This window comes from Pristiophorus japonicus, chromosome 14 (assembly GCF_044704955.1).
Source record: "Pristiophorus japonicus isolate sPriJap1 chromosome 14, sPriJap1.hap1, whole genome shotgun sequence".
NCBI lineage: Eukaryota > Metazoa > Chordata > Chondrichthyes > Pristiophoridae > Pristiophorus > Pristiophorus japonicus.
The window spans coordinates 93,223,347-93,237,516 of record NC_091990.1 but is presented as its reverse complement, the minus strand read 5'-3'; the positions used below and the strand labels follow the sequence as shown (position 1 = coordinate 93,237,516).

Below are 14,170 nucleotides of genomic sequence, written 5' to 3'. Positions count from 1 at the left end.
CACTGTCAACCAAATGGCCAATTTTTGTAAAATCTGCAAACTTCTTTATCATACCCCCTACATTTAAGTCTAAATCATTAATATAGACTACAAAAAGCAAAGGATCGAGCACTGAGCCCTGTGGAACCCCACTGGAAATGGCCTTCCAGTCGCAAAAACACCCGTCAACCATTACCCTTTGCTTCCTGCCACTGAACTAATTTTGGATCCAATTTGCCACTCTCCCTTGGATCACATGGGATTCCACTTTTTTTGAACAGCCTGCCATGTGGAACCTTGTCACAAGCGTTGCTAAAGTCCATGTAGACTACATAAATGCACTGCCCTCACTGAACCTCCTTGTTACCTCAAAAAATTTAATTAAGTTAGTCAGACATGACCTTCCCGTAACAAATCCATGCTGACTGTCCTTGATTAATCTGAGTCTCAGAATTAATTGCAATAATTTTCCCACCACCGAGGTTAAACTAACTGGCCTGTGATTAATTGGTTTATCCCTTCCTCCCTTTTTAAACAATGGTACAACGCTAGTAGTTCTCCAATCCTCTGGCACCACTCTTGTAGCCAGGAACAGTTGGAACATGATAACCAGAGCCTCTGCAATTTCCTCCCTTGCTTCTTTTAATAGTCTAGGATAAATTTCATCTTGTCCTGGCAATTTATCTGCTTTCAAAGATGCTTAACCCCTTAATACTTCCCCCCCCCCCTCACTATGTTTATCCCACGCTCTTCCTCCTTAACTGCAACGTCGGCATTGTCCCCTCTTTTGTGAAGACAGACGCAAATCCTCCGCCTCCACACACAGGTTACAATTTTGGTCCCTAATAGGCCTATTCTTTCCTTAGTTATCCTCTTTATGTAATTATAAAATATCTTTAGGTTTTCTTTGACTCTACTTGCCAGCATTTTTTCCTGCCCTCTCTTTGCCCTAATTTCACCCCTACACCTGCTATACACTTAGGCTTTCTGCAGTATTGAGATCTCGATGTCTGATATAGCTTCCCTTTTTTGCCTTATCTTACCCTGTATGCACCTCGTCATCCAGGGGGCTCTAAATTTGGCAGTTGTCCCTTTTTTCTTCATGGGCATATGTCTACCTTGAACCCCTTGTTTCTCCCTCTTGAATGCCTCCCACTGCTGTGACACTGATTTACCTTCAAGTCATTGTTTCCAGTCCACTTTTGCTAAATCACTTCTCAACTTAGTAAAATTGCCCACCCCCCATTTAGAACCTTTATTCTTGTTTTATTTTTGTCCTTGTCCATAATTATGCTAAAACTAACTGAATTTTGCTCACTCCCACAAAAATGCTCTCCCGCTTTTACTCCTTCCACCTGCCCAGCTTCATTTCCTAAAACTAAATCCAGAATTATTCCCCCTCTTGTTGGGCTTGCAATGTACTGGCTTAAAGAAAGGTCTCCTGAATGCAATTTAGGAATTCTGTGCCCTCTATACCTTTTACACTGATTGTATCCCAGTTACTTTTCGGGTAATTGAAATCCCACTGTTACTGCCCTATTGTTTTTGTACTTGGCAGAAGTTTGCCTTCAAATTTGCTCTTCTATCTCCCTTGGACTATTTGGGGGTCTATAGTACACTCCCAACAGTGTGATTGTCCCTTTTTTTGGTCCTTAGTTCAACCCATATAGCCTCATTTGATGATCCTTCTAATAAATCATCCCGTCTCACACCTGTAATTGTTTCTTTAACCAATATTGCCATCCCCTCCTTTTTTAAACTCTACCAAGGGACTCCAGCTTTGGCTTCCCAAATCCCCTTTATTTCTTGTGGGAGTTTGGCTAGTTTGTATGTTCATTATTTTCTCGACGTTTCCCGTTTGTCGTGTCTTATCTAGCAATTTTGCTTTCCGGTTGATCTGGACTTGTTCCTCTTTGGTCTCCTTGATTTATTTTCTTTCTCTGATCGGGTATTTTTATCACTAACTCATCCTCCTCATTCTGCAGCATTTGTTATGCTAATATGCCAGTAATTCCACTCCCCTTGCATTGCCTAATTACCCCATTTAATTTCTTGGAATGATATCCAGCACTGTCTTTGTTTGGAGTAAAGTCGTGCTGATCGAGAAATGGATTCAGTTTTTGCACCATCCCATATATCATCTCTAGTCCTGTAGTTTTTGATCACAACTCACCCCTCCTCCCTTTTTTTTCCTTATTTTATCACCCCATATATCTTGCAACCAGGAATGTTCAGCTCCAGTCCTGCACTAACTTAAGCTATGTTTCTGTTGCTGCTAGTATAGCGTATCTCCTTCTCTTCCCCCCGCCCCTCCCCACCTTGCCCCCCCCATAGCAATTTATATCTGTAGCTCATCAATTTTATCCATTATTTTATTGGCTTAGGTAGACCTAAACATGTTTAATTCACATGACTTTGAGATTTTGAAATGGCAAGAATCTGACCTCTGCTTTACATGGAGCTGTATATTAGGATGTCGATATTGGGCCATGAATTTTCAGACACGGTGTCATCAGATTGTGTAGATCTGGCACCAATGTCCAGATAATAATGGCATTGATAAAGATGGGTTGTCATATGCATCAGTCACTGCCAACAGAGAAAGTTCAATAAGACTATGGTAAATAGAGTTGCTCATTAATATTAGCATTTGTTACTTGTGGAAGTTCTTGCGTATTGTTTTATTCAAAGTGTTGCAGTAAACAAAGCACAACAATGCTTTCTCTGGTTGAATTTCTTGCATAATAAAACAAAAAGCTTTACACAGACACAATTCTTTTGGATTCAGTCCAAACTGCTCAATTATCAAACTGAACTGAGACACCGTGTATATTGGAGGATTTCATTTAAAAGGAAACCAAACAAACACCCACGCCTTGCTGCAGGCTCAACTATGGTTTAAGATTCGATTTACTTTGAATTAGTCTTGAGTAAACAAAGTGTAGATAATTCAGTCAATCTGAACAACATTTGATGTGCGCTATGGTAAGGGAATTTCATTCATCTGATTTATATTTTTAATCTTTGTGTCTTCATAATATGTGGAAAATGATGGGACTCTGTCCGTTGTGATTTTTACATTTTTGTGTCATAGTTTTCAGCACAAAAAAACAACTTAAATTTGTGTAGTGCCTTTAAAGTAGAAGTCCCAATGTGTTGCACAGAGAGTGGAGAATAAATACATAAAAGTATTGATCGTCATTTAGAAAGGTATGGATAAATCAAGGACAGTCGGCATGGATTTCTTAAGGGAAGGTCATGTCTGACTAACTTGATTGAATTTTTTGAGGAGCTAACAAGGAGGCTTAATGAGGGTAGCGAGTTTCAAGTAGTTTGCATGGATTTTAGCAAGGCTTTTGACGAGGTCCCACATGGCAGATTAGTCAAAAAAGTAAAAGCCCATGGGATCCAAGGGAAAGTAGCAAGTTGGATCCAAAATTGGTTCAGTGGCAGGAAACAAATCATAAAGGTTTAAGGATGTTTTTGTGACTGAGAGATGGTTTCCTTTGGAGTTCTGCGGGGCTCAGTACTAGGGGCCCAAGTTTCCACATGATAAAAAACGGGCGCCCCTCCGAGCTGGGCGCCCGTTTTTCACGCCTAAAACGGCGCCTAAAAAAAAACCGCGCTATTCTTGAGCGCCCTGCAGCTCCTTGTCTGCCTGGCGCGGCGCCCAGGGGGGCGGAGCCTACACTCACGCCGATTTTGTAAGTGGGAGGGGGCGGGTACCATTTAAATTAGTTTTTTTCCTGCCGGCAACACTGCGCGTTGGAGCGTTCGCTCACGCGCAGTGTGAAGGAAACATTGGCACTCGGCCATTTTTATAGTACTTTGTAGCTGTTTAATTTTTGAAAATTTTTTAATAAAAGCACATTGCCCTTCCATGATCAGCACTGAGGCTTCTTACACCAGTGAGAAGGTGCAGGAAGCCTCAAAGTTGAGGCAGCCGTTTCCCTCCCCACCCCTGCCCGCCGTTGGGAACGAACGGAACGGCTCCCCCCCCCCCCCCCCTCCGCGGGAACGAACGGAACGGAACGGCTCCCCCCCCCGCGGGAAGGAATGGAACGGCCCATCCCCCCCCCCCCCCCCCCCCCCCACGGGAACGAACGGAACGGCTCCCTCCCCCCCCCCCTCTCGCGGGAACGAACGGAACAGCCTCCCCCTCCCCTAGTGGGAATGAATGGAACGCCTCCCCCCCCCCCCCCCCGCCCCCGTGGGAACGAACGGAACGGCCCCCCCCCCCCCGCGGGAACGAACGGAACGGCTCCCCCACCCCCGTGGGAACGAACGATGGCTGAAGCACTTTCACACAGGTAGGAAGATGGTTTATTTAATCTTTTCTTTGCTTATAAATGTTTATTCAGATGGATTTATTTGTATAATATTTGTAGAAGTATAAATAAGAATTTATTATAGAATTTAATGACTTCCCTTCCCCCCCCCCCCACCTCGTTCTGGACGCCTAATTTGTAACCTGCACCTGATTTTTTAATGTGTAGAACAGGTTTTTTCAGTTCTACAAAAATCTTCTCTTGCTCCATTCTAAGTTAGTTTGGAGTACGTTTTCACTGTGGAAACTTTGAAATCAGGCGTCAGTGGCCGGACACGCCCCCTTTTGAAGAAAAAATTGTGTTCCAAAGTAGAACTGTTCTACCTGACTAGAACTGCAGAAAAAAAAATGTGGAGAATTGCGATTTCTAAGATAGTCCGTTCTCCACCAGTTGCTCCTAAAAATCAGGTGCAAATCATGTGGAAACTTGGGCCCTTGGTCCCTTGCTTTTTGTGGTATATATCAATGATTTAGACTTCAATGTAGAGGGTATGATTAAGAAGTTTGCAGATGATAATAATTGGCGTGTGGTTGATAGTGAGAAAGAAAGCTGTGACTGCAAGAAGATATCAATGAACTGGTCAGGTAGATGGAATTAAATCCGGAGAATTGTAAGGGGAGGGGTAACCAGGTAAGGGACTACACCATAAATGGCAGGATACTGAGACGTGTAGAGGAACAGAGGGACCTTGCAGTGCGTGTCCACGATCCCTGAAGGTAGCAGGACAAGTAGATAAGGTGGTTAAGAAGGCGTATAGATACTTTCCTTTATTAGCCGAGGCATGAAATATAAGAGCAGGGAGGTTATGCTTGAACTGCATAAAATACTAGTTAGACCACAGCTAGAGCACTGCGTGCAGTTCTGGTCACCACAGTACATGAAAGATATGATTACACAAGAGTGGGTATAGAGGAGATTTACAAGGATGTTGGTTGCTAAGGTTAGAGAATTTTATGAAGAAAGATTGGATAGGCTAGGGTTGTTTTCTTTGGAGCAGAAGAGGCTGAGCGAATACTTGATTGAGTTGTGTAAAATTGAGTGGCCTAGATAGAGTAAATAGGAAGGGCTATTTCCCTTAGCCGAGAGGTTAATAACCAGGGATGTGAAGTAATTGGGAGAATGATTAGAGGGGAGTTGAGAACTTTTATCATCCAGGGGATGGTGGGGGGTCTGCAACTCACTGCCTGAAAGGGTGGTAGAGGCAAAACCGCTCATCGCATTTTAATAAGTACTTTGATATGCACGTGAAGTGCTCTAACCTATAAAACTACAGACCAAGAGTTGGAAAGTGGAATTAGGCTGGGTAGCTCTTTTTCGGCTGGTAGAGAATGGTCACCACCTATGCTGCAAATTTCTCTGATTTATATTAAAAGTAGTAAAGGAATAAACACCGAGCTGTGGTGTGACAGGAGAGGTGACTGAAATCTTTGTTGAAAAGATGGGGTTTTTAAAGGTGGAAAGAAGAGGCTTGGGGAAGGAAGTTGGTTGGACAAAGGGAGAGGAGGAATGCACAGAAGAAACAAAATGTCTGGGAGGGAATGAAATGCTGAGTGAATTGCAGAGATTGAGTGCCATGAAGCCATAGAGATATTTGAGGATGAGTTTAAGTTCAATAGGTTGGAGACAGAACAGAACTGAAATATCCTTTGGCTTTCCTCCACCTGTTAATTTTCTAAGTATTTATTTGTTATATCTTTCAGAATAAAATGTGTTCCATCTAAATAGCAAGTTCACTGGTTGTTTCACATTGCTGCTTATAAACATCTGACAGTTTTACATTTTAAAATTAGTCATTTTTATTTGAGGGGGCACTTCATCAATAACTATGCACTGAATTATGTTGTAAGAGCATTTAGAGATTGTTGTGACGGAAAACAGCCATGTACTTTGAATGAAATAAAAATAAAAAATGCTGGAAACACTCCGATCAGTCAGCACCGATGTAGTGAACATATGAGTTAACGCTTCATGTGTAGCTCATGAGTAGATCGTGTGTTAGAATACTGGCTTCTAATGAAGGGACCACACCTGAAACAGTAACTCACCTGTTCTCTGCACAGAGGCTGACTGGCCCGCTGTGTGCTACTAGCATTTTCTGTTTTTGTTTCTAATTGCCAGCATTTGCAGCTTTTTGTTTGAGCTCGTTTAGTGTGAATGTTCAAATTGTAACTATCTGGTGACTCATTGGGTCAGCGTATGTTAAGTAAACCGCAGAGGACAGGAAGGTTCCGGTGCTGAGGTAACTGATCTCAGCCCAGGCACAGGTGGGACTGCTATCATTAATGTCAGTACCTCTGAGCAGGGGTTGGGAGGAGGAAATTATCAAGAGTTCCTGCTCCTTACCGCTGTCTAGTGTTTGCGAGGAAAATATAGGCCTGGACTGTGCAGTGACAATGATGACGAAACTGTGAGCGTTCGTCATCATTACCCGTGAAACTGACAGTAACTTTAGGATTTAGCAAGTATGCATATAAATGCGGAAATCCAGAACTTGTGGTCGGTCACTTCCTGTTCTGCCACAGGCTGTGCTGTGGAACTCCCCAGAGCCGGCAATCAATTCAAATCTCATGCAAGGTCGTAAACTTCACCTATTACGCTGGAATATCGCTGTTCAAACCCTCCCGAAAAAAGTTAACCCTCGTTGAAAGTGGTGAAACTGGATTTTTAAGGCTGTATTGACTGCTGAATAACCGTTATGGCCCTGCAAAACTACTTTCATATTTGTGGAATGTTAAATTTTACATAATTTTTAATGAAAAAAAATTGTGTTTCTGCTTGTACCATAATCCTATGTGTAAGTATCAATCTTTATTTTGCTTTCTGTAAAATTTATAAAAAGTAAATTAGAATATCTGCATTTTACTTCCTGGTTTGCTGGCTGAGAAATCTTCAAAATGATTGGCTGCTCAGCTTGCTTCATGACATCACTGTTGCTGGGCGCTGGAGAGTCACTTGATTTGGCGCCAGATTCAAACTAAGATCAGGAGAGATGAAATTTGCGCAACAGAGATTGGTAAATGTTTGTGGGCAGTTTTTTACCATGTCATTGGTGAGCGTGTCGCTTCGTCGCTGACCACAAATTCCGGGCCATAGGGTTTGGTTGTGATACTGCCAAAGTAACTTTAACTGTCAAAGCTCACAAATAGGATAGCCATTGTGCAAGCTATAGGAAGGCTTCCCGCGGTTGTGAAGTTGTAGCATGAGCCGCCTTTGATGGAAGAGAGGCTTGGGACAAAAAAAAATCAACCATATTGTAAATAGCACCTTTTTTAAATTTGGGAATTAAACTTGGGCTAATATTTAGAGCAGTTGAGCAATGGTTGTTTAAGGTAGGAGAGATTAAACTACACTAAGCATTAGATTTGTTGCAGTAACTGTTTGGCATTCCTATTTATTCAGAAAGTCACCTGAAACTGTCGTCTTTAACTCTGTAGGCGACTGTTGGAGTCCTCCCTTATTTCTCTGTCTCGAAACGATGGTTCTGGGTCAAGAGAGCATCCAATTTACCCAGATCCAGCCAGGTAAGGCTAGCTTCTGTTCTCCTACATTACAGCCACTTTAATGTATTAATCTACTAATTCTGATAAAAGTGTGCCTAATTATTGATGTGCAGTGATGTTACGTGCTTTACCTACTATGCCAAATTTTAAATTGTTTTAATTTTACAATTTTCTCTAATTCACTGTTTTTGGATGAAGGACTCCTCATTCTAAAGGAGCTTTGGTTCCATTAATTATAGATGAGAACCGTTGGCCCTGCTTATTATAGTTTGTGAGGGAAGATGAGTCTTCTGCAAAGGATGAGCAATAATGGTATAAGGATTACGTGTTTTGCTTAATGCAAAAAAATTTGCTGTTGGATCTGCTATCAAATCTATGAAGCATAGTAAGATGCTATGGTTTTTTTCCAAGTTAACATTTCAATTATATTGAATAGTACAAATTGCTTGTAGCCAATATATGAAGGTATTTGTGTGCCTTATCTATCGTAGATGTAAAATATAATATTCTTGGAGATTCTTTTTAGTTTAGGGTGAATTCTGTCTGACTTGGATTTTTTTGTGTTTAGCCATATTAAAAGGTGAATTGCTTAAAAGTCTTGTGGGCACGTAATCATTAACTGTTAAGTTCAAAATAGTTGGTTTAGGTTCGTGCTGTAGCTGTGTCTGGTTTAATTCCTGTGTCTTGTGAGCAGATACTTTGACATTTGAAGATGGTCCATGGCCAGTTAATGGCTTATCGTTCTCCTGAAGTTTGGAACTTTCCAAGTAGTTGCTTGCTTATCGTCCTTTTTACTTTGGTCATTCCCCCTCCACTTTGAGAGACAAGTTTTTTTTAATAAACAATCATTGGAAGTAATCCCACTTTAACAGAGTACAGGATGTAAACCAAAGAACTTATAATAACGTACATTGACTCCATGCATTATTCATTCATAATTAAAGGGAATATACAGGACCATGAGCAACAACTTGCATTTATATAGCAATTTTAACATAGTAAAACATCCCAAGATACTTCACAGGAGCATAAGGATGACTGGTCCTGAGCCTAGAGTTAACAAAGTAAACTTTTCTGGTCTTCACACCTCTATTGGGTGACTTACTTCAAGAATGGATACGTGGCAAGAAACCAATTTCTTTTCAGTGTTTATTCAAAATAGAAACTACTGAATTAGAGAATGAGTGAAAAGATCCATAATTCGCTTTGAAAAGTGAGTACAGAAATCTCTCGTGTTTTACATGGGTAGGCGAGACCCAAATTGGCCGGGTTTTTATCTTTTTTGCGCCTCTGTTTCTAAGTGCAATATTTCGGCCAAGCAAAGGTGACTGGTGACGGGAATGGGGAGGAGGAAGGAGGCTAAAGGAGGGGGTGAATAGCAAGATAGAGGAGAGGGACAGGGAGGGTTGGTAAGCAGGAATGGGGATGGGCGAAATAAGGCAAGGAAACAAGCTCTGAGCTAGGAAGAATGGCAACCTGTCGCAATAGGGGTCACAGAATTCCCTTTCCCTCCATCCAGGTGAAATTTTCATCTCAGTTGTGGGAATGTGGTGAGCCAATCTTCCCTCCACATGGCCATATTTTTCCCTTGATAGAGACGTTTCCTTTTATTTCCTTGGAATTGGCTATTGCTCTTTACAAGAGAGGGATGGAACTGCTGAGTTTTGGTGGAGTAACACAGGTCTGGTTTGTTGCTTTGTTTGAGGGGTTACAAAGGGACTGTTGCTGACATAAACTGTATTGAAGGGTGAGGAATACTGCTGCAGTGATGCCTGTTCCATTGTTGAATGGGAGTGTGCGGAGGACCTGCTGCACCAAGGCTTGTTCTGTTGCTCATGGAGAAGGCGGTACCAGGGAGGGTTTTGTAATTTGAGGTTGGCCGGTGGAGAGTTTGGGAGTTGTGGAGAAGTGTCAACCTGGAGCCAGGGGCAATTTAGTGCCCCACAGAAATTCTTCCCTATCCCTCTGTTTCTTATTCCTCTATTGGCCTTCCATCTTTATTGTTTCTTCCCCAACTATCTTTCCGACAGTTCTCTTCGCCCCCCCCCCCCCCCCATGCCTTATCCTCGCTCACTCTTAAACGTTCCTTCCCTTTCTATACCCTTTCTGTCCCCCCTCACCCACGCAAGCTTGACCTGACACACAGGAATTGGAAGTGCAAACTGAACCAGACCTACGTGCCTCTGGGTGCCATTCAGAAGATTGCTGCAAGAGTGGCAGAACGGGCTGCAGTCGGGTGAAGACCATAGAGACCCATGAAGAGGGGTCTGAGACCACATAGCGGCAGGAAAAAAAGCTGCAAATGAGCCAAGGATTCTGTGAGCCAGGATGCAACCAAGAACAGGCCACAGAATGGGCAGAGGCAGAAATACCCGCAGGGAAGAGCAGGTTTCACGTTGGTGTGCAGGTGAGAATGGGCAGGAGAGCTATGGAAAAGTCCGTGTACAAGGAGCGTGTATGAAACGTTGAGTTGCAATGGCCTTTGAATAGGCCAAGATCACCTGGAGGAAGGAAAATAAATCATCGTATTCAAAAATAAAAACAAATATGTTAAATAACTAATTTCTCTGCACAAAAGAACAACACTGGAGCATCAGAAGGAAAAGCAAGCTCTACAGAGGCAACCAGTGGCCTATGTCTGAAACTGTAGGTGGTTTTAAAACCAGTTTAACAAACATACTCGTAGCTATATAACGGGAGCCTGTCACATAACATTAATTCAAAAGCAGAACACTTATTAAATTATAAACCCCTGATACAATACCATCTGCAGATCTGACAGCTGCTGCAGTTAAGTTGTGACACATTTATACCGGATTCTCTCATAGATGTGTCCTGACACATGAGTTTTCATTGTATTTTGAGATACAATGTTGTAACCCACTATATGATAGATACAATTGTCAAAATTCAAACTAATTCTGTTTCAAAAAGTACAGCTATTCAAAAGCTTTTTAAGAATAAAAACTAAGGGAGCCAACATTTGCCTAAATCTTGTCACAGTTACTGGGTGTGAAATACAGGTGGTAACTTGTAGAGATTTTAACAAAATCATTTTGAACATTTCACAGTATTGAACTGGAACCCTGCCTTTCCGTGTGCTCTGACATGACAGCATGTGATCCCCTGCACCCTGTGTTTAAAATCTGAGTATTTGTCAATACGGGCTGCTTAGTACTTGTTTTGTTCTTCCTGATCACAAAACATCCAGATCTTGAAAAAAATAATGCTGCAGAATGGAATTGAAAAAGAATGCTATATATATTGCCAATCATCATTATCAGTCAACTATCTTCGGAACCACTATGACTATTCTCCACACCTCTTTATTCATCATACAAAATAGTAATTCTTCTGTGGAAATTTCTATATCCTGTACAAGTTAAGTATTGTACTTAATTCTAGGCCAATTTCTTCACCCAGAGAGTGGTGAACCTGTGGAATTCTCTACCACAGAAAGTTGTTGAGGCCAATTCACTAAATATATTCAAAAAGAAGTTAGATGTAGTCCTTACTACTAGGGGGATCAAGGGGTATGGCGAGAAAGCAGGAATGGGGTACTGAGGTTGCATGTTCAGCCATGAACTCATTGAATGGCGGTGCAGGCTCGAAGGGCCGAATGGCCTACTCCTGCACCTATTTTCTATGTTTCTATACTAGAACATCCACCTTGGAGAGAGAGGGAAGAGGAGGTGCAAGTGCTTTGTCCTACTGTTTTGAGGTTGTTGCAAAGCTGCAATTTAATTATGGGGGCAATATTGACACTGCCATACCTCATGTAAGCCTTCTGCATGATGGTGCCGCGGAGAAGATTGATTAGACAGCATCACCTGAGGTACCTCAGAGTACGTAGGATGATGGGCAGGCGGCCTTACCCACATTGGATAATTCGAGACAGGCGCTAATACCTGCACCTGAGTGAAGCAGACTGCATTTCCCCAAAGAAGTTGTAACCGAGATCTGAGAGTTAATAAAAGCAGACCTGCACCAGAGAAGCATCAGGAGGACTGCTTTGTCAGTTGAAGTTAAGGTTCCAACTGCACTTTTATTTTATGCATCTGAATCATTCCAGGCCACAACTGGGGGATATGTGTGCACCATTTCTCAACATGCAACACATAGCTGCATTCGGCAGGTGGCTGCTGCACTAGATGCCCGAGGAATGACGACATAAAGTTCCCCATGACTGCCCAGGCAATGCATGAAAGGGCTGTGGGCTTCTCCAGGATTGCTGGCTTCCCCAAAATACAGGGCTGCATTGAATGTACCCACATCGCCTTGAGAGCACCTTTGGAGGATTCCGAAATGTACAGGAACAGAAAAGGCTTCCATTCGATGAACAATCAACTCATCTGTGACGACATTCATTGCATCATGGCAATTGATGAGATACCCTGGGAGCACTCATGATGCTTTCATCCTACGCGAGAGCATTATATCAGCCATGTTTTAGCAGCAGTCTGAAGTGCAGAGCTGGCTGCTAGGGGACAAAGGGTATGGCCTCGCCATCTGGCTCATGATGCTCCTATGCATAACCAGGAGGAAAACTGAGCGGGAATACATTGCGACGGTGCAGCAAAATAGAGAGGACCATTGGCATTTTGAAGGAGTGTTTCCGATGCCTGGACCATTCCGGAGGCGAGTTGCAATACTCCCCTGAGATTGTCGGTCAGTTCACTGTTGTCTGCTGGATGCTGCACAACTTAGCCATCATGAGGCGACAGCAGCTGGTAGTGGAAGACTCACCTGAGGTGAGAGTGGCTGATGACGAGGAGGAAGAGGCAGATGACGAGGAAAAAGAGGACGAGGAAGCCATGCAACTACCTGAACTCGGAGCATGACGGCGGAGGAGGGCGGACCATTGTGCCCCTTTAATGATTGCTCGAGCCTTGCGCCAGCAGCTCATCCGTGAACTGCAGAAGATAAAGGTGCGCAGAGTCCGAGGAAATGTATTGGCATGGATCGAGAATTGGTTGGCTAACGGAAAGCAGAGAGTCGGGATAAATGGGTCCTTTTCGGGTTGGAAATCGGTGGTTACTGATGTGCCACAGGGATCGATGCTGAGACCGATATACATAGATGACCTGGAAGAGGGGACAGAGTGTAGGGTAACAAAATTTGCAGATGCCACAAAGATTAGTGGGAAAGCAGGTTGTGTAGAGGACACAGAGAGGCTGCAAAGAGATTTAGATAGGTTAAGTGAATGGGCTAAGGTTTGGCAGATGGAATACAATGTCGGAAAATGTGAAGTCATCCACCTTGGGGAAAAAAACAGTAAAAGGGAATATTATTTGAATGGGGAGAAATTACAACATGCTGCGGTGCAGAGGGACCTGGGTGTCCTTGTGCATGAAACTCTTTTGTGCATGAAACTCTTTTGAGTTCACCTGTGAAAACATAAAAACAATAAACGGTGCCACCCGACCTGGGTGACACTCCATCTTTTGTGCATGAAATCCCCCAAAAAAAAGTTAGTTTGCAGGTGCAGCAGGCAATCAGGAAGGCGAATGGAATGTTGGCCTTCATTGCGAGAGGGATGGAGTACAAAAGCAGGGAGGTCCTGCTGCAACTGTACAGGGTATTGGTGAGGCCGCACCTGGAGTACTGCGTGCAGTTTTGATCACCTTACTTAAGGAAGGATATACTAGCCTTGGAAGGGGTACAGAGACGATTCACTAGGCTGATTCCGGAGATGAGGGGGTTACCTTATGATAGATTGAGTAGACTGGGTCTTTACTCGTTGGAGTTCAGAAGGATGAGGGGTGATCTTATAGAAACATTTAAAATAATGAAAGGGATAGACAAGATAGAGGCAGAGAGGTTGTTTCCACTGGTCGGGGAGACTAGAACTAGGGGGCACAGCCTCAAAATACGGGGGAGCCAATTTAAAACCGAGTGGAGAAGGAATTTCTTCTCCCAGAGGGTTGTGAATCTGTGGAATTCTCTGCCCAAGGAAGCAGTTGAGGCTAGCTCATTGAATGTATTCAAATCACAGATAGATAGATTTTTAACCAATAAGGGAATTAAGGGTTACGGGGAGCGGGCGGGTAAGTGGAGCTGAGTCCATGGCCAGATCAGCTATGATCTTTCTGAATGGCGAAGCAGGCTCGATGGGCTAGATGGCCTACTCCTGTTCCTAATTCTTATGTTCTTATGTTCTATATAACTTTGTAAAATATCTTTGCAGAAAAAGCTATGTTCTCTGTATTGACCAAGAGTAACATTCTCATTGACAAAGTACCAACTAATCTTCAATGCAGTTTTCAACGTCTTTGTTCATTCACTGATCACAGAATCTTACAACTAATCCCACTCCCTTGTTCTTTCCTCACACAGCACAATTTTCTCCCGTTCAAGCATTTA

At 42.9% G+C, this 14,170-nt stretch overlaps 1 protein-coding gene across 9 annotated transcripts in view; it reads left to right on the top strand.

The window, feature by feature from the left end:
* LOC139279984 (activating molecule in BECN1-regulated autophagy protein 1-like) overlaps nucleotides 1-14,170 on the top strand; it is a 505,692-nt gene that overhangs the window by 127,982 nt on the left and 363,540 nt on the right. For 8 of the 9 annotated variants that reach the window (XM_070899374.1, XM_070899373.1, XM_070899378.1 and 5 more), the window contains one exon: nucleotides 7,742-7,828. The exons of the other annotated variant lie outside the window; for it this stretch is intronic. In XM_070899374.1, coding sequence (XP_070755475.1) covers nucleotides 7,742-7,828 — 87 coding nt within the window. The remainder of the gene's footprint in view (nucleotides 1-7,741; nucleotides 7,829-14,170) is intronic. 9 annotated transcript variants of the gene reach the window in all.